The following is a 21,639-nucleotide window of genomic DNA, read 5'->3' on the forward strand; positions in this document are numbered from 1 at the left end:
CAGCTGTCAGGAACTCCTAAATACTTGATCTTATAGTTGTGATCGATCACTTGAACTAGATGGTTTGTTCCAATTTTATTAAAAAGATTTAGTTCTAGGAAATATACCGAGTCATCCTTTGAGGACTTTTATCGTTTCAGAGGTATGAATCGAGGACATCAGTCCACTAGTACAAATACACTTACTTTCCCAGTAATCCTGTCACTCAAATGTCATTATATTTTCTAGCAATTAAATGTCGGGCCCACATATTTTGTTCTGCTTCTGCAATAATCTAACAATAATCACTATTATTGCTATATATTAGATTCAGGTAAAAATATGAGACCAACAAACGTTTGAGATATCATACCCAAAAATCATACATTTTGGGTGGCCATATAAAAGGAAAAATATATATAGTAGTTATATCAGCATTATTTTCTGACATCCATTCTGTACCATTATTGATAAAAGCAGTCTTCAGGTCACTGATCCTTTCCTCCAAGTTCTGCTTTAAGAATTCTTGGAGTGTTAGACTGGTTTGCACACTTTTTTTATCAGTTCTCCAGCAATTAATTTATATGAACATCACTGTTTTAGAGTCTTCAAGTCTTAAATGCTAATATAGCTTTTGATTTTTGCTTTTTCTTCTTCTGACTAAATCGGTCCGTTGCATCTGCAAAAAAATTGACTTCCTCCTTCTGTTCCATCTGCTGTTTCAGAAACTGAAGTCCTGCCATGTTGAAACCAAAAATGTCCTACAACATGAAAGAAGATTTTAGAAAATTTTTGTCACGCTTTTTGAAAGTGATCCTCAATTTCTCTGTACATTAAATCAAATATAATCAAAATATTATGAAATAATCTGTGACATTTATACTTTTACTTATTAAAAGGATAACAACTGTTCATTTTGGCCAAAAATTTTCTTGGAACGGCAATTTTCCCATACTTACCGATGGTTAATGAATCCATTTCTACATTCAAAGTTAGTCCCTGTTTTTTGTTTTTTTTTTTTTCTAAAAAGTTTGTCTTTTTTTTTTGTAATAATCTATTATGAAATTATTACAGAGTATAGCTATCTATGGAGGTCACGGAGTCCAATGGCATGCAGAGATTTCAGATAATTTATATAACTGCCACTTTTGTGGTAAAATGGAGTACGGATATTATATTTCCACAAGTTGTTTACAATGTATTTATTGTGAAATATAGATCTCATACAAAGAGTTGTTATCCCTTTAATATACAGAACATACTGAAAACATGTTCTCATAAAAAACACACCACAAAATATTTGTCATTGCTGCTTTGCTGACATCAACAGTGTATGCACTTACTTTAAGCTCTCCTACTTTGGAGGAAGTGTTTGTTTTTAGTTTCTCAATAACAGGCACCATCACCTGATTAGAAGTGATCTGACCATGGTGGATTCTGAAAAGAAAGTTGAAATAAATAATTTTTCAAAAAATTCATAAAATCATGAAATTCAGGAACTTCTTGTTTGATTTTAATTTTGTATAAAATACTGAATACATTAACACACTTTCCAAACAAAAAACTATGTGTATCAAGGGATGTGTACATTACCGGTATCTACCTAAGTAAGAAGAGCAAGCATCTACATGTCAGTTCCACTTCCCATCCATTGTCTATGAACATGCTCAGTAGTCCTAGTAAGTCTGGTATATATGAGAATGGTAGCACCAGCAAGGATTCTTCCAACTCACTAAGAGCATATAAGAACATATAATATTAAAATGATGCAAATGTGGATTCATTTGGTATCTTAAACTTTTTTAAAATCTCATAATCTATGTGATATTTGTTTCAAACATAGTATAAATACAAACACATATACATAACATAAATACAAATACACAAATACATAACATAAATACAAATACATTAAGTGTCTCCTTAACAGAGGATTTATACAACTGCACAGCATCAATTATTTGTAACCATGAATGCTGATCAGAGCTCATTTGTTATGGTTAAACATTTAAATTTTGGCAGTATCAGTGACCTGCTTTATGGCTGGACATTCTGTTACCTAGATTTTATTCTCCTTATAATTTCCAGTACATATTTGGCAGGAGTGGACACACCATAAGCTTGAAATAGTGGGTGAAGTTGTGGAGGGGGAAGCTGAATCAAATATATAAAAAATTAAGAATAACATATTATTGTATCATTCAGAAATGACCATAAAATTTAATGGAATTTATCAATTTTTTCCGTAAGCTTTATAATTTTGAGGTCAATATCAACATCGTTCAATCATGTTTTCCAAATTTTGACACAAACCTCTTTTCCTGTCCTCTTGCACTCAGCTTCATGGTCTGTGTACTTTGCTGTTTCTTCTCTATAAACTTCAACAGCCTCCATCAACTTTTCTGCCTGCATTAACAAAACTTTACAATAAAAAGATGAGAAACATATTCACATTTAACACTAAATTATAGGTAAGCTTTACCGAACTTCAAAACATTTTATCACAGTAAAAAGAGAGGCTTTGTGTAATCAACACTACTTACTGATTTCACTGTTTCTACAGTCTTTTTGCCTGCCATTCCTACTTCACTGTCTGCTTCACCTGGGACCTGAAATATAAAATCAAAAATTCAAAATCAGTTATAAATATTCTTTAGTTATGATTTTATAATGGAAATTAAGACATTTTAAAGTTCACTATACAGGGCAAAATTTGTGATTTTTTTCACAGCTTAACTTTTTTTTTGGTAAAATTCATCAGATCATATGTGATCAAAAAGTAAGAGATTTGCAATGAAAAATATAGACACATCACATTGAAGGTTCAACAAAAGGCAAGTTACTTACAACAGGTTCTTCACCATCAGCAATGGCTTCCTCGTACTCCTTTTCACGTTCCTGCAAAAAAAAAATCATTTATGAATCATTAACAGAAAAGTTATTTCAATTATAAAAAGTTCCTTTCAAGCCCTTCAAGACTCAGCAAATACATAACATTATTTGAAATTACAGGATTCAAAACAACTGCAACAACAGAACTCAATTTCAATCATGTATTTCTTTTGTGGTGTAGCAAGAAATCAAATATTCATTTTCCACTTCAATCAAATATTCATTTTCCACTTCAATCAAATAAGAAATGAAAATTAATCTCATATAATCTCAATACTTTATGCAATGTAGCTGGTTTGACATCAAACACATCACTTTTATCCCACAAAATTCATCAAGAAAGTGGCCTTATTGCATTTTCATTCTTAATTTGATTCAAACAACTACTGAATGAATCGAAATATACACGTTAACATTCACCATTTCTTTTTCCTCTTCCAATACAAGAGGCTCATCAGTCTTTTCCCAGATGCGTAGAGACTTGTCATGTGCCCCCGTCACCACATGTTTGCCATTGGGACTCACTGCAAGGCACCAGATCTCTGCATGGTGTCCCTGGAATGACATGATGTGTTAGGAGTAAATGTAAGCGTTTGTCTGCATATAATATAGGTGTATAAACATGTGCATGTATTAATGATTACTCTCTTTATTCCAAATGAAGAACTTTCCAGCAAAATGAATAGCTTTCCGTATAACAATGTTTTGTAGGTTATACTTGCTGATTGGAAACTTTGAAGTTAGTAGGGTTTGCGCCTATCTAGGAGTGACTGAAAATTATAAACTTGAAAAGATATAAAAATATGTGAGGTATTTGAAAATTCTAAATAATTACAGAATTTATTGTGATATTCTTATTTTTCACACACAAAAATGACATTTGTAATGCAACGTCAAGTATATTTATCAAAAGAACATTGCTCTAACTTTGTTTCCCTACCTCGAGAGTCTGAATATGCTCAAAATTGTCACCATCCCATTCTTTCAGTTTTTTATCTTTGCCTCCTGTGAAGAACATATGGGTTTTGGTGACAAACTGAACACACATGATGCTGGAAATATACAAAACCAATGTCAGAAATGACCCGAAACTAAATGGCTACCCACCATCTAATGGATTGAAGCCAAATGAACTTCACTTTTGTCTCTTAACTGAATCTTACTAACAGGAAGTCTGTACTGTAAATCTGTTATCAACAAAAGCTACCGTGTACAAAAAGTTGAGAAAATAGATCCATTTTTTGGTAAAAAAGGACACTTATTAGTTTAACAAATAATAAACACTGGATTTCAATTGTAAGTTTTCAGGAATAAGAATTTGATAAAAAGATACTCTGTTTTGAAAAAATAAAGAAAGCACCTGTCATCATGGGCGAATATAGACTTGTGACAATCCCCAAAATCCAGTCCCCAAAGTTTGACATTCCTGTCAGCCGACCCCGTCACCAGCAGTGAACTGTCCGAGGAGATGTCCATGCAAGTTACTGGCAGCTTATGACCATACAGGGACAAGAAGAACTGAAAACAAAAATTGTAGTATAATTTCTGCTGTACATCATTTAAGTTCTATTGCATTTCAGGTCATCCTGGCAGCAGATTGTATGTATATTAGAAATTCTAGAGTTATTAAAGTTCCTAGTTTTTGAAAAGAGAATGATAGACATTGTTTATGAAGTTCATTAGTTTTTGCTTTTGTATACAATCAAAATATCTAGCAACTTTTACCTTCAGTGTATCAGCAAAAAATACTTTTACTGTACTGTCTAGAAGGGAGACTGCAACAAGCCTTTGATCAGGACTGGGAAAGGAAAAGAAAATCATTTTTTATTTTAAAGAGTGTTACTTCAACATTGCCCAAAAGGTACAATTGAATGTAAAACATAAATATCAAAAGCAGCAAGTAAAGCTCTATCAAAACAAGGCAGCAAAGCTGTCAAATGTACAGACAAAAAACAGAAAATAAAGATGCAAAATAGGTCATTTTGTCAATTTTGATGCAATAATAAATAATGCTTATAATAGCACTGTCAGTCAACACTGAATTTTAATCTTGCACAACAGGTAACATGGTCAATAACAGCACAGACCCAGAGATATTTTCTGACAGTATTACAAAGTATCTATGTTGATCCATCCTCCATTTTGATGGTCTTCCAACAGAAAAAAATAGATACCAGTCAATATAAACTTAATAACCTGACTGTCTTCAGGAAGACCCAGAAGATGGTCCACCCCTTCAATAAAATTACAGTTTCAGGACCATGAGAGTTCAAATTCACACTATGAAACTCTCAATATTTGAAAAATGATGACAGTGCATAAAATAATATTACATAATGTTTAAAGACATAAAAAACAATACAACTGCTTATGTGGAAATACAGAAAATGTGCAGAGCCCCAGGCAGATGAGAGTTAAAAGTCACAAATGCAAGTGTTTGAGAAAAAATTATAAAGGAAAACATAACAAAGCTAGAAAAGCACTTTGAGAGTGCAGACCTCTGCCAAGGCAGCACTTGTTGATTATTATTGATAATTGATTGATTATTGTTCCAGACCACCACCAAAAATTAATCATTGTCCTCTTTGGCCCACTTCAGACAGTTCCTGAAAATTTCTGCAAAATCAGTCCATAACTTTTTGTGTTATGTGGATGACAGACAAACGGGGGTGAAAATATGACCTCCTTGGCAGAGCTTGAGGTAAATATAATTCCAATGAAGATGCTATTCAAACTTTTAATCTTCCAGTTTGATATATATATATATATATATATATATATATATATATATATATATATATATATATATATATATATATATATATATTATTTAAAACTTATTTGCAATATTAAACAAAATTTACCTGCATAATTATCACTGCTTCCTTATTATTAATCTAGCAGAGAGCTTTACCTTTGGGAGTTTACAGGGAAATATCAACAAGTGTGCTTTATGTAATCTCATTTAATGGCCTATTAAGGCAAATGACTTTATAACTCTGAAATTAATCTAGTGATACCCAAGGGTAATTTACAGACTGACCCACTCAAAGGTCTTTCGGCCCATAAGTCACACTTTAAGAAAAGCACAAAACCATAATGCCCAAAATAGGAGACTACCAATCCTGATGCAATAATACATTATGTTTAACTGCACAGTCAACATCAACTTATGCACAACAGGTAACACAGACGAAATTAAAAGCATAAGGCTTCAGGCCCATCGGAGTTCAAGTTTATACTTAGAAAGTGCCAGAATGAGAAAAATGAAAATTTCACAAAAAATGCATAAATTCAATAAAAATGATAATCCAATAGAGCTGGTTTTCTCATATGAGCTGAAGGCCAATCCTAAAAATCGTACTTGTAAGTTAAAAATGATAATAAGTAGCACAGTTTTCTTTTCATAATGTTTGCAGTAGCAGTGCAAAAAGATTGTTGTCAATTTTGATGTAACCATACATAATAAATTAGAGAATAATTATCACCAATTTTTGTTTATTGACTATACATAGGATGGACATGTAGAAAATATGATTACCATTCGGCTTCATGTCCATGGGAGCTCTGAGTCCCACAATGAATATGCCAAAAAGATAATGAATATTACACTAAAATGTATAGCTTCCAGAAAAAGAAGCCAATTAGACTGCTTTTCCAACTCAGGCTGCATTTTAGTCCTGTGTTTCTTTTTTGAAAGTTTGACAGTCATAAGTAACACAGTTTTCCCATAATGGTCATCAAGGCAGCAGCACCCAAAATTGTGTTTTCTTCTATTTTGATGCAACATTACATAATGCTTAATGACCATTGATTTTTAATAATAAAATATAAGTGTCATGAATTTTCAGAAAATGTGACTAGCATGGGTCTTCAAGCCCGTGGAGGTTCTAAGTCATACATTGAAAATGCCAATATGTGAAAAATTACATTTTCACAAAAAAACTGCTTAACTACCAGAAAAATTTACCAAACAGACTGCATTGCCTACTGAAGCTGTATTTTAGTCCCATGTTTCTTTCCTGTAAGTTTGAGAACAGTAAGTGACATGACTTTCCTTAAATGGTCATCATGGGAGCAGTGCCCAAAATAGGGGTTTCTTCAAATTTTGATGCAATATTACATAGTGTTTTACAGCATAATGACCATCCATTTTTCATAATAAATTATACCTGTCATGGATTTTAAGAAAATGTGACTAGCATGGGTCTTCAAGCCCGTGGAGGTTCTAAGTCACACCTTGGAAATGCCAATAAGTAAAAAATTAAATTTTCACAAAAAACTGTTTAATTGCCAGAAAAATTTACCAAACAGACTGCATTGTCTACTGAAGCTGTATTTTAGACCCACGTTTCTTTCCTGTAAGTTTGAGAACAGTAATTGACATGATTTTCCTTAAATGGTCATCATGGGAGCAGTGCCCAAAATAGGGGTTTCTTCAAATTTTGATGCAACATTACATAATGTTTTGCAGCATAATGACCATCAATTTTTAATTATAAAATATTAGTATCATGGTTATTCAGAAAATGTGACTAGCAAAAGTCTTCAGGCCCATGGAACTTTTAAGTCACATATTGAAAATGCCAAAATGTAAACAAGACAGCACTGTTCTGAAATGGGTTTATTTCCATTTTTAACACTATTTTAACATAAAACAAAATAAACAGTTTACTGCCATTTTTATATGACCAATGAAGAAAATTGATGAGATGGGAAAAGTATCAATAGAACAGTGTTAAATGTCCAACTTCCTCCATTCTGAGATTCTGAACATAGTGGATGAATGCATCTGACAAACTGCAATGATATGAGATTATTTCCATTTTTGACACTTTATTACACAATACACGATAACAAGTTTACCATCATTTTTACATAACCAGCTAAAAATGTTGTAAAGATGCAGGAAATATCAAACAAACACTTTTACATTTCTTATTAGTTCAATTATGAGACTGTTAACATGCCTAAGAATTGAATCTGTGGAATTGTGAAAAAACAGCATAACTCCTAAAATAATGGCCCGATTATACTGATTTTTGAACTCAACCTGCATTTTAGCAAGATTGACCACTCCTGTGAGTACAATGACAATTGGCCAATCTGTTTTTCTTATATTGTGTTTACGGTGTTGCATATATGCTGACAAAAGTGAAAAAAAAAGCATAACTTCCCTAAAAATTACCCGATCATGCTGATTTTCGAACTTGACCGGCGAATTATGAATATTCATCAGTTCTGTAAGTTTCAAACCAAAATGTAAAACAGTTTTTCACTTATCGTGTTTACGGTGTTGCATATATGCTGAAAAAAGTGAAAAAAAGCATAACTTCCCTAAAAATTACCCGATCATGCTGATTTTCGTACTTAACCGGCGTATTATGAATATTCATCAGTATTGTAAGTTTCAAGCCAAAATGTAATACAGTTTTTCACTTATCGTGTTTACGGTGTTGCATATATGCTGAACAAGACAGCACTGTTCTGAAATGGGTTTATTTCCATTTTTAACACTTTTTTAACATAAAACAAAATAAACATTTTACTGCCATTTTTATATGACCAACTAAAAAAATTGATGAAATGGGAAAAGTATCAATAGAACAGTGTTAAATGTCCAATTTCCTCCATTCTGAGATTCTGAACATAGTGGATGATTGAATCTGACAAACTGCAATGATATGAGTTTATTTCCATTTTTGACACTTTATTACACAATACATGATAACAAGTTTACCATGTTTTTTACATAATCAACTAACAATGTTGTAAAGATGCAGGAAATATCAAACAAACACTTTTAGGCATCTTATTAGTTAAATAATGAGACTGTTAACATGCTTAAGAATTGAATCTGAGGAAATGTGAAAAAAACAGTATAACTTCTAAAATAATGGCCCGATTATGCTGATTTTCGAACTCAACCTGCGTTTTAGTAAGATTGACCACTCCTGTGAGTATAATTACAATTGGCCAATCCGTTTTTCTTATATTGTGTTATCAGTGTTGCATTTATATTGAAAATAGTGAAAAAACAGCATAAATTCCCTCAAAATAGCCCAATCATGCTGATTTTCGAACTTGACCTGCGTATTATGAATATTCATCAGTTCTGTAAGTTTCAAGTCAAAAGGTAAAATGGTTTTCCACTTATCGTGTTATCGGTGCTGCATATATGCTGAAAAAAGTGAAAAAACAGCATAAATTCCCTAAAAGTGACCCGATCATGCTGATTTTCGAACTTGACCTGCGTATTATGAATATTCATCAGTTCTGTAAGTTTCAAGTCAAAAGGTAAAATGGTTTTCCACTTATCGTGTTATCGGTGCTGCATATATGCTGAAAAAGTGAAAAAACAGCATAAATTCCCTCAGAGTGACCCGATCATGCTGATTTTCGAACTTGACCTGCGTATTATGAATATTCATCAGTTCTGCAAGTTTCAAATCAAAAGGTAAAATGGTTTTCCACTTATCGTGTTATCGGTAAAAGTGCACGGCGACGGCGACGACGGCGACGACAGCGACGACGGCGACGACAGACGCAGATGATGGCTATATGTACAGACACATCTGTGTCTGTACATAAAAAGCCAAATTCATAATTTACAAATTTTATTTACATTGACTTAAATACCTGTATTTCACACACAGGACTTCCTCAGACATCTTCAGAGTTCTTGTGTGGACTAAGGTTAACCTCTTGCTGTGGATAAAAATAGTTGGGTGTTTCAAAAAATTGTCACCTGATCAAAATTATACCTTAACTTTCATTCTTTTCAAAGGAGTGAGTGACTAGAAAGTAGCAATAGGTAGGTAGGTTTTTGTTTGTGCAGACAGAAAAGTTGATGAAAGCTATCAAAGTTTATAGAAAAGAAATAACGAAATACACAGACACTGATATCAGTATACTTTTCTCTGTTTATGTTATAAAAAATAAGAAAAAATGAACACACATTGTCACTTTAATGTTTAGACTCACCTCGTCTTAGAGTATTTCTCATCAGTTACGAGTTCAAAGTCCCAGAACTTGACTTCTTTGTCAGCGCTACCAGAGATTATGCCTCTCTAGAACAAAATGTAAAAATATTAAACAAAAACAAACAATGTGTCATTAAAAACGGTGTAAGTTTATAATTTTGTAATTAGAATGAAATGACCAAATGATATGAAATGAGCTCACCTTGTCTGGTGCCATACATACAGACCATACGGCACCCGAGTGAGCTTCAACATTTTCCAGCAAAGATCCCGAAGCTATGTCAAATATCTGAAGTTTTCCACTCTGGAACAATACGTCAAACATAATCTTACTGAAATCAATTGAAACAAAACACAACATGATTATGCAGCATCTCCTAAATGTTCAAATCTACACAATCAATTATTTGATAATAATTAACAGGAATATGATAAACACTTCTCACAACTGATTTTAAGATTTCAAGCTGTATCAACTCACTTTACTTCCAATGATGGCGTGTCTGTCTCCAGGAGCAAACATTGAACACAGACCGTACTCACAGTCAATTGTTCTGATGCACTGCTGTGTGGTCCTGAAATATGAATTTAAAGCAACAAATCAATCAGACCAATCAATAAAATGTATGCAATACATATACATATACCGGTATCTAACTTATAGTTTCACTTCAAATAACTAACGCAGTAAACTTTTGTTATCAAACAAAGTAGAGTCTTCTCCACTTTTTCTCTTCAGCAAATACCAGTACTGTAGGGCTATCATTAGCATCCCTCATAATGTATACAAATGGCCAGTTTCCATTAACATATCTTGTAAAAGACAGAGGCAGAGAAACCCAGCATACATAAGCCTAAACTCTGGCCTACCTGTTCCACACCTTCATGGTCTCCCCACTAGTGGACAGGACAGCTGTGTTATCTGAGCTAAAACAGACACTACGCACATCTGACCGATGTCCAGCCGAACTAAGTTTGGTCACACACTCTGCTACAGGCTTTTTCTCTTTTATGTTTAAACTTTGAAGCTCTAGGGTATTGTTGCTTAAATGACAGACAATCTGAAAAAAAATTTTCCAGTTGTGTTATTATTCCACGTTAAATCATTACTCATTCTGAAACTGTCTCGCACCCAGTTTGATCCAAACATAAAAGTAGGAAATAGAGTAATTGCATTATCTAATGCACTGAAAGACAACAACAGATCATGTTTACAACTTGATTGCTGAATGACTTAGGTTAACACCTCAGGTGGGCTAGCTTGCTGTCCCATCAATATTTTTCCACTACATATATAGTGAAGATGTTCACCTTTGCTACTTCTGCACTGTCAACAATGCAGTCAAAGGACCTGATTTTGCTCGACAGCTTTGTCAGACTCAGTCTTTGTATTTCATCTTCAACTGTCTGGGTAACATTCTCACTCAAGCCTTCTTGTCCAGTCTCCCTGAAAAAGTTTAAATTGTTTAAAATAAACAACCATCCTCTATAAAAAGTTGCAAAAGCACATAAATATAACTGATAAGTAATATAAAATATCTCATCACATTACTTTTAATAAAATAAAACAAATAAATGACCCCAGTATATTGTTGCTAAAATGACAGACACTTGCATGTAGGTAAACCAGAAATCTACATACACTACAGTACATCATTCTACAGTATTTCATTATTAGTCATTACAATTTACATTTCAGCTTTGCAGAATTGCAAAATTAGGTATTCTTTCGCTCACCTAGCTCTTTTTCTTGCTCTCTTCTGTTTTTTGTGCAAATGCTTTTCTATTTCCTCTTCAGAGACTAGCTTAAAAACTTCTAATGTGTTTTCGTTACCCTGTAATGAAACACTAGTACTATAACTATAATGCAGCACTACAGCGAAGCAGGAAATTTATATCATTTTATGTTATTTTTCATCCCATTTGACCTCACGCTACAGGTTTATATTCAATATTTCCATTGTCCATATAGTACCACTGCTGCAGAAAAAATATTTCTATTATGGCACTTAGCAGAAAAAAGAATTGCCATAATATACAAGCACTCTTTTAAAAACACTTCTGTGCACAGCAAAATAATGCATGTACTGTACAGGGTTTACTCACATGACAACCTAATATCCTTCCTGATGGGTCAGACACAATGGATACCACTCTATCTCTTCCTTGACGCATCAGAGAGCCAAGCTTATGACAGGCCAGTATCATCTACAGGAAATATTATGACACATCAGTACCTTTTATTTGTAATATATTCAGTATCATCATGAATTAACTAAAACAACTGACTAAAGAAATAAATGTGTTCAAGGAGTTCAAAGGAATGCCCTTATGAAGAGTGGTCAAGATTTAGAACAGGAGTTGGCTCCTGAGAAAATAGGAACTTTCTAAACTACAGGGTCACCTCTTCCTCCTCCTCAGCATCTTCTTCTTCTTCTTCTTCTTCATTTTCTGTCTGTTTGGCTTTCTTTGCTGGATTGGGACCTTCTGACTCCTATTTACAAACATACATAAGTTTTCAACCAGCACCAATGCATTCAATACAAAAAACTAATAATGGAGTATTATAAGATTGTTTAATTTTCATGACTGTCAAATGTAAGGGAAACAAATTTCAACAGCTGTGTTATAATTTATTTATTTATAATAGGTTATTCTAACAAAAGCTGAAATCCAGAGTCATTAAGCTATAACTCTGAGTTTTAGCTGTTGTTTGAACAATATATTATCAAAATTCAAATACAAAGGATTTTATTGACAAGAGTCTTTTCAGTTCCCCAGTACACACTGGTTAAGTTAAAAATGCACCATAAATCAAGACCCACATCCCCTCACCTCATCAAGATATAGCATCTTCCAGACTCTGAGCTCACTGTCAGCTGACCCAGTGATAAGACGATGTTCATCGTGAAACAAGACAAGATCCCAAACCTGATTAAAAAACATTCACATAAAACAGAATTAAGATAAATATATACTTCATAATATTTGAATATTTGAACTTGCAATTCATAAATTACAGGCAAATGCCTTTATCTGGTCTACAGAAAATAGGTAATAGGTATATATGAACAGATAAAAGTGTCCAATACAGAATATAATTCTTCTAAAAACACACACACACATACAACTGTACATGCAACGGAATGATTTTTGGGGCAAAATGATTCTAAATATCTAAAATGTACCTGTGCAAAAAATTATTTTGTAAATCTATGCAATGTCCTGCAAATATTAAAGTACAAGAATAAGAATATACCAGAATTCTTCAGTGCTTTTTACCTACATATTCAACTTTCTCTTTATCTATCTTTACTTCAATATCCACAGTGCCTCACCTCAGTCCTGTGTCCTACTAGTGTCTTGAAGCAGTGCTGAGTGTCCAGGTCCCAAAATTTTACAAAAGTGTCCTTGGAGCTAGCCACAGTGGAGTAATTTCAATTTAGTACATATCAAACATGTAACCAAACTTAGAAAACAATTCAAAAGGAGTAAGTACTAGAGCTTTCAATTTGGTGGAAAGCTTTGTGCAGGAACATTACAGTGTGACATGTTTTGCTACCAAATATTTTGTATCGACTTAAAAGACAATTAATAAGTTGGCTAAAGAATACAACTGGACTTAATTTTGATGAAATTAGATTTATTTGCTTTTTTATCAAAAGAAGAAATGCATAAGGCATTGGTTTGGTCAGAGGGGAAATTTAACAACAGCAACCCCACCCACCCACCCAACAGTTGAACACACACAAAAAATCTTGATGCTGTTGTTTTTTATTGTCTTGCTCAAAAATTACCCTCACTGTGAATTAGAATTATTTAGCACATTACACATCATATCTTTATTTTAAAAAAAACAAATACAAATTTTGTTTGCAGACCCTGTTTACAGTCACCATCCGTTAAGTTAACCAACTTATTAATTTTGTCTGCCTTAAGTTTAATATCCAAACACAACAAACAGATTCAAAATTGATGTGAGAAAAACATCTAAGAATACATGAATGGTACAGTCTATCGGGGCAGCAGATTAATTATGTGCACTTTTCTCCAGTGTAAGAAAAAGTGTCATGAATTAGCCACTGACACATTTGTGAATATCAAGTGAAAAATCAATGTGATCCTATTAAAAAGTACAATGATGGCACTCTTTATTTTTCAAAAGAAATTACATAACGAAAACATGTTTTTCGTAACAGGTAAAACTGTAAAACTTACCTTGAAATCAATAAATTCCTGTTATTAAAAAATCTGACCTGGGTCACCATTCCTTTGTGTCCTTTTAATCTGTACAGACCACTTTCATTGACTATATCCCACACTATGATATCAGTATCCTGTAAGAAATTATTTCAAATTTCAACTAATCTGCTTTTAACTAGTTATTATGTCTCAGTTTCATTATATATTAAATAAATTTAAGAAGAAATAGATTTCTTGTCTTTTGTCTAATGGAGATGAAAAAGTAAGATGTCATGTCTCACAGGTTATGACAGGCAGAAAAACTGTTTCAGTATTCTAAGAAATAAAACTAACATTTATTTTAAGTTTTGATCATTTCCAGCTAAAAACATGTTTGTTAAAATACATATAGATATAAACTGCTGATTTAACCCAAACACCACAAACACATGCAGTCAACTGTTTAGAAGCATTAAAAGTGGTCAAATTTCAGTTGATATGACTGTTGATTCCATACTTCATTCAATTCCAACTTGAACTAGACCTTTTTAATTCAAATAGCCATACAAGTACCTTTGCTCCAGATGCCAGTCGCACCCCAGTTTTGTCATAGTTGAGAGCAGACACAGCAGATTTATGACCACTAAATTTGACAGTGCATTCTCCAGTCAAAACGTCAAAGATGCGAACAGTGCCATCATGGTAACCTACAGCTACATGGCGCTGACTTGGGCTTTTGGCAATTACTGTGACTTCATGTTTTTCTCCTTTTAATTCTAGGTGCTAAAACATTAACATGTTTCGCCTTATAATCATCTATCATTTCAGAGTAATATAGTACATTTGACTAAATTAAATGGAATAATATTGTAGACAATCTTTTTCAAATGAAAAAAAAAAGACATTATGGAACTTAATGCAAGGTACAGTTTTAAAGAAAGTTCACAAAAAATGTATTTATATATTTTTTCAAAATCCACTTCAAAAAACTGTTGGTAACATACATGTACACTGTTCTTATCAGTGTTTGATTTCAATACACTTACGACATTCTTACCTTCTCTCCTTTCCGCATATCCCAAATGATAACATTTTCACATGCGCCAACAGCACAAAACTTGCCTTTGTTGCCATGTATTTCCAAGAACACCACATTGGACTTGTGACTTCCAATAACACCAAATACTGCACTTGGTGCATACCGCAGGTATTGCTTAGTGACTCCCATTTAGCTTGAAGAATACAAAATACTGCTTATCAATTAGAGGCAGTGGTATTCTCAATGCAGCATGAAAAAATGATGTGTTAGCACTGTTTAAAAAATATTTATCAGAAAAAAATTATTTAATGTAGGGTTTTTCTTTCATATTTCTGATTAATGTTTACAGGCTGACTCTAATAATGGCTCAAATAAATGGCTAAAATTACATAGGACTATCATCTTCAATGTGTTATTAATATAAAACTTAGACTTCCATGTCTTCTTGTACATTTTAAAAGGAAATATCAACATCAGGAACTCATAGTGCAAGGGGTTTATCATGTAAGGTATGAATTAGGAAAGATAAGATAAATGTAACTTTGCAAAATATATGTGGAATATGTCATCGAACATTTTCAATTTTGGTTGGTATACATTTAATTGATTCCTAAGGCAATTATTTAAAAGGTAACTGTACAATATACAGTGACCACTATTTCCTCAAATTGTCTAAGAATATGGAACACTCTCACTTCTTACATCTGAAGCGAGAGTGGATAAAATCAATTGAATGATAAGACCAAAAGAGTTAATTAATATTTTTATGTTATTGAGAGAGTGTTTTGAGTCCTCCAGTGGCATTAGAATGGTAACTTAGTATATACCACTGATACTGAATCTGACATCGGTCAGCTCGTAAGTTTCAGTTTCAGAGATATTCATTGTCATCTCTTGTTATTGTTAGTATTACTTTCAATTCAAGCCATAACTGTATACAAGATTCATTTGGAGTGTCGATTCACCGTGAAACCCCAGAACCTCTGCACTTTCTTTCTTTTGGAGAGTATTTTGATTTGTTGTTTTCTAGCACTAATTCGGTAACTTAACAAAGTGCAACGTTTACATCAACCAGGGGTCCTACGAAAATACGAAAACCGCGAAAACCGCGAAAACCAGAAGTTGCTAGGCGAAAACCTCATTATAACTTACCAATTCTCGATGTTCTCCACAAGTTGCTGTAATATTTGGATAACTTGGACCATATTACATACATCATGACCTTTGATAACGATGTTGTAATGAATTGAGTATGTAACAGCTGAGTTTTCTAGATCGGCAACTATTAGTGCGTGGGAGCCATGTTTGGTTTACAATTGGCATATATAAACAGCAGTGTCCCCTCAGGCCAGTATTGCCATATCAGGCCAGTATTGCCCTCTCGGGTTAGTAATGCTTTTCCAGGCAAGTAATACTCTCTCAAGTACTATATGAAGTGGATAACACAGATTACCTGCATTCTTAGTAATACAAAGTTTATTAATAAATAGGAATTAATAAATATGCACAAAGTAGGACTTTTTTTTTCATTCCAACCAGAAGTAAAACTACACATCAATGCTTGTAAAAAGTGCCAATTTTAATACACCATACATGTAGAGTCTATATTGTATGAGCTGTGAACCTGCATAGAATTTACACTCCTACTTAAATATAAAATGAGAAGCATTGTTTAATAAAGTGACCAGCATAGAGCAATTTATAAAGCATTATGAAAATGTAGGTTCTAATTAACATAATTGATAATATTCAATATATATAATAATGGTGAATACAATTAAATTATTTTTATTAAAACATTTTTTCCTCTGAACTTGATCCATGGCCACTGATTTTGTTATTTAATCACATTTTATCTTACTCTTTTTGAAAAGATATTCATGCACAGCCATTTGTTACACTAATTGTTTTTCACTTAATAAACCAAATCCATTTCTAAAGCATCAGTTAATTTATAGATTGTACATATGTGCATCCTAAGGTGTCTAATACACATTTTACCTTCAAATCAATGTGTTTAATTGTTTTTACATTTGGGTTCTGTGTATGTGCCAGTATACAGAGATAAGCTCTTTTAACTCTGAAAAAATGTCAATAGTCAGTTAATCATGCATATATATTATATGCACAATAATGGAGAAAAAAAAGGAAAAAGGAACACACATTAAACACATGTACTGGTACTCTGATTTGCAGGAGGCATTTTCTCTTGAAAGGAGATATAACAGATTACAACTGCATGATGTTATGTGATTGACATAATAAATAGTTTACTCCTAGACTAGAGTTTTAGGCAGTGCACATCTAATTTCGTAATTGATATGATATGTTTATCTTTCAATTCCATATCTATTTCATCATTTCTGTGTCTATGCTGTGTGTGTTTTAACACTGCAACTTTTTGTATGGTAAGTTTTTATCAGTTTGTAGCACCCTGTTTGTTGAAGATTGCCAAAAAGCAAATGAAGTTATGTATATGAAGATAGTCCATAACATGTTAACACCTTGGTATTTTCCACTATTTGCTGAATATTGGCATGCTGTAATATCAAGGGACTGTTGACAGTTCTTATTTGCCAGGAAGTTGATCAATAGTAAATAATAGTGTGTGCTTGTATATTTCATTTGCCATATATTTAAAGCATGTAATATACCAAACTTGGGCCAGTTTTGGGCCTTGCTTTTTCTTGGGCTTGCATTCTGCTTGGTATAATAAAAGGAATATAAAATAAAAAGTGTTAGTTTTCTTGTAAAGAATATTATTACCTCTGCCAAGGAGGCTATGTTTTCACCCCTGTTTGTTTGTTTGTTTGTTTGTCATCACCATAACTAAAAAGTTATGGATAAATTTCAATGGCATTTTCAGGGTAGGTCAGAAATGGGTTAACTTAGAAGTGATTAGTTTTTGGTAGTGATCTGGATCAATAATCAGTCAATAATAAAAAACTAAATCATTATAGAATGAAAATTTAGGAGTGAAATGGCATTGGATGGACACTCTGCTGCCTTAGAGCGCATTCTCAACGAAGTAAGCCAGGCTTTACAAAGCCGGTGACCTAAAAATGGCGGACGTACATGAAAGAAAAACCGCCTAATCTTTTAATAGTCTCTCCGCCTCTCACACGCCTCCCCACACGTCGTCCCTGTGGGGTACAGTAATTAATTCTCGGCTCCGAACATTTATATTTCCGTGAATATCTCTGGTGATATTATCTCCGTAGATAGTCGATTCATTGCTGCTCTACGGGCCAAATTATTCCTTTTCGTCTCTGTTTTCAAAGATAATAGAACAGAAGAGCTTTTTTCCTTCGATCGCCCTCAGCCGCAATGCTTTCTTCACCACGAGTTTAACTGATGAGCATGCGCACTTAATATTTCTCAGGTAGCTTCCGCATGGCGAACGGAGACGCGATTTAATTACTGTACCCCGCAGGGACGACGTGTGGGGAGGCGGAGAGACTATTAAAAGATTAGGCGGTTTTTCTTTCATGTACGTCCGCCATTTTTAGGTCACTGGCTTTGTAAAGCCTGGCTTACTTCATTGAGAATGCGCTCTTAGTGGAGGTCTGCGGTCTCTTAGTGCTTTTCTAGTTGCCATTATAAATAAACTATTGTGTACACTTTGTACTTTAAAAGTATTATAAGTTCTCAACCAATGCATTTCTCAATGGTGTATAATATATTGGGAAAGGAAGGTAACATTTTTGAAACAGATCATTAGTCCACTATTCTGAATGTGGCCTATATTTGTAAAATTGTCAGCTCTCTACCGTATTAATTCTCCTCTAAAACTTTATTCCTTTAAATATCTGGCCAAATAAGAATTATGCTTTGGCAATAGCATATAGCTCCAATATGATTTGAACTACTTTTGAAAGGGGACATTATTCTAGGTCAAAAACAAATGTTGCTTTAGTTCTAAATGCTTTAGCCATCATAAATGGGTTAAAACCCTGATAAAATTATAATCAATACTTAGACAAATTATGAATCTACATATTTAAGGTCATAGATTGTGTTGCGCTTTACAGAGCAGCCATACGTATTCATATGTAACATGTTCTAAGGCCAAAATAAAAAACTTCAGACAAATGCATTGAACGATTTGGATGTGTTTATTCTCAGAACTCGCTAGTCCGAAATGCAGACTGCATACACAGCACAAATTGCATTTTCTTAAAAGAATTTTTGTATCTTTCTGATTACCATTGGGATTTACTACCTACTGCATTCATGTCATTGTTTATATGTTATGATTGGATCAGTCCAATAAGTATTGTGGTTAGGAGGGTTAAGTTGACAATGGCTAACTGTTATCCGCAGGTGTAAAAGAAATGACTGAAATGCATATATTAAATTTGGTGTAAAATGGTTCAAATTTTTTGAAGACCTGGGATTTCTTTCACACAAACAAGTTAACAAGTTAACAAGCTAACAAACAGAAAAGCATTTTTTGAGACACACGTTATAAATACTTATTTCATCAAGTTAAAGATGCATCTAAAAATGCATATTCATCATATATTCTAATATCATAAAACAGCCAGAAGGCCAAGCACACAGTTGGGTAGAATTCTTATAGGAAAAAAACATACAGTCTGTGTATTCTGAAAATTCAACACAATGGGATCTTTAATTAACTGATGGTCATTATGATTGCATACTTTTCACAAACAAATGCACCCTTGGATTCTAATTAAAATCAATTAATTAGATTCTGTTAATTTTAAGTGCTCTCTGACCTTTTTTTTTAATGAATTAACACAATCTATATACATCCATTTGAAAGAAACAGAAAATTGAAAAATTGAAAAATTAAGTGATATACAACATAATCCCCATCAATTTTTATTTATCTACTTTAAATAATACTGTTTATTGTAACTGCTCTCTGACTTTTTTTAACGAATTAACACAATATTAAATATATACATCCATTTGAAATTCCACCCTAAACTGCATAACTTTCAGACAAAAAATAATAAATAAATAAATAAATAAATAAATAAATAAATAAATAAATAAATAATAATGAGGTACAAGATAGAAAATATCAATGCTGATGCAATAATACATTTTTCTCGACAGCAGAGTCAGCAACAAATATCACATGGCTTCAGGCCCATTAATTCAAATTCTCAGCTCTGTTTGAAAATGACAAAATGTGTAAAAAATTCACCAAGAAATTGCAAAAATTCATGGAAAATAAGTAGCAGTGAACTTAAATTTGTTGACACTGACAGCTAGATGGACTTAATTAGTGACAGCTAAGACTGCAGCTGTAACTAGTTAAGTCTTGATCATTTCTTGATCATTATTGATTTAGCACTTACCTGAGGGCACAGAGCCACAGAAGCATACCATTAATGACAACCAGATCCTAATGACTCAAATGAGTGTAATGTCAAATGAACCTACAAGTTCTTTGATAAAACTGTTATTAATATAAAATATAATACAATCCATGCATTAAAAATAAAAAGCACGCAAGTCCACGGGTCAGTATTCCACCCTACACTGTGGTTGTCTCAGAATAAGTCTTTAGTCCCTTTTCTTAAAAAATAAATTGCCAGTGCACAAATTGACTAAATATGTATTGATAACTGCTTTGGTAAAATGGAATTTGGTATATAGAGAGCCTTTATTTTAGCATGATTTGAACAAACAAAAACAACTATGATGAAAAACATTTAATGATTCAATATTTCATTTATAAAGTTTAATGCAAATACAAAGTTCTTACAACTTCATGTACAGTTAGAAGGAATTTTTCTCATGCACAAATAACATATTTACAAATAAAGCATTAATTAACTTAAAGTTGGTACAATGTTGTAAATGTTACTTGATAAATGTTTGTTAGTTTCTTATATGTATGTGTTAAGTAAGCAGAAAATATTGTGCTGTTATCCACATTCATATGCCAGAGAGAGCATTACTGGCATGAGAGGGCAATACTGGCCTGAGATGGCAATACTTGCCTGAGGGGACACTGCTGTTTATATATGCCAATTGTAAACCAAACATGGCTCCCACGCACTAATAGTTGCCGATCTAGAAAACTCAGCTGTTACATACTCAATTCATTACAACATCGTTATCAAAGGTCATGATGTATGTAATATGGTCCAAGTTATCCAAATATTACAGCAACTTGTGGAGAACATCGAGAATTGGCAAGTTATAGTGAGGTTTTCGCCTAGCAACTTCTGGTTTTCGCGGTTTTCGTATTTTCGTAGGACCGTCAACCAGTGGCCGGTGGCAGTGGCGATGCCTTAATGATTTGGGAAGTTCTCAATTTAGCGAGTGGTATCATGAAAACAAAAGGCATCAAAAAACTGATAGAGTTGGCCGAAATGACAAGTGTTTTCTTCAAACCATTGATCACTTACCTGCAATGGACCATCATAGAAAAACAGATTAATTTGCACTTGTTTGCACGTGTTGTAGTAACTTGACCTAGATAGCATGCGCACCGGCGTTTTATTTCGTAGAATCTTTTTCGCACGAAGGAAGGAAAAGAAAATTTGCCTTCCTGTTGTTAGTCAGTGAGGTATGTCTTTT

The 21,639-nt window shown here is 33.2% G+C and overlaps 1 protein-coding gene across 3 annotated transcripts; it reads right to left on the reverse strand.

Moving 5' to 3' along the window:
* Positions 1–63: 63 nt before the first annotated feature.
* On the reverse strand, positions 64–21,580 carry LOC106163672 (WD repeat-containing protein 3). Of its 3 annotated transcripts, none has more exons than XM_087016281.1 (26): positions 21,468–21,580; positions 15,094–15,268; positions 14,610–14,819; positions 14,073–14,191; positions 13,193–13,271; positions 12,690–12,785; positions 12,259–12,348; positions 11,961–12,062; positions 11,592–11,689; positions 11,166–11,301; positions 10,725–10,915; positions 10,336–10,429; positions 10,057–10,158; positions 9,856–9,941; positions 9,511–9,579; positions 4,597–4,669; positions 4,232–4,389; positions 3,812–3,923; positions 3,292–3,426; positions 2,827–2,877; positions 2,523–2,588; positions 2,293–2,385; positions 2,039–2,133; positions 1,583–1,711; positions 1,323–1,416; positions 64–740 (listed from the first exon to the last, which is right to left on the reverse strand). In XM_087016281.1, exons 2-26 carry the CDS (start codon positions 15,262–15,264, stop codon positions 588–590), a joined length of 2,802 nt encoding a protein of 933 aa, XP_086872407.1. In that variant the 5' UTR covers positions 15,265–15,268; positions 21,468–21,580; the 3' UTR covers positions 64–587. The 3 variants fall into 3 exon arrangements, with proteins under 3 accessions (XP_086872407.1, XP_086872414.1, XP_086872417.1); XM_087016288.1 differs by lacking the exon at positions 21,468–21,580 and adding an exon at positions 16,228–16,382; XM_087016291.1 differs by lacking the exon at positions 21,468–21,580 and adding an exon at positions 15,989–16,009.
* Between the last annotated feature and the right edge of the window lie 59 nt (positions 21,581–21,639).

Source organism: Lingula anatina, chromosome 1, assembly GCF_051362555.1.
Source record: "Lingula anatina isolate TDL-2025a chromosome 1, LinAna3.0, whole genome shotgun sequence".
NCBI classification, from domain to species: domain Eukaryota; kingdom Metazoa; phylum Brachiopoda; class Lingulata; order Lingulida; family Lingulidae; genus Lingula; species Lingula anatina.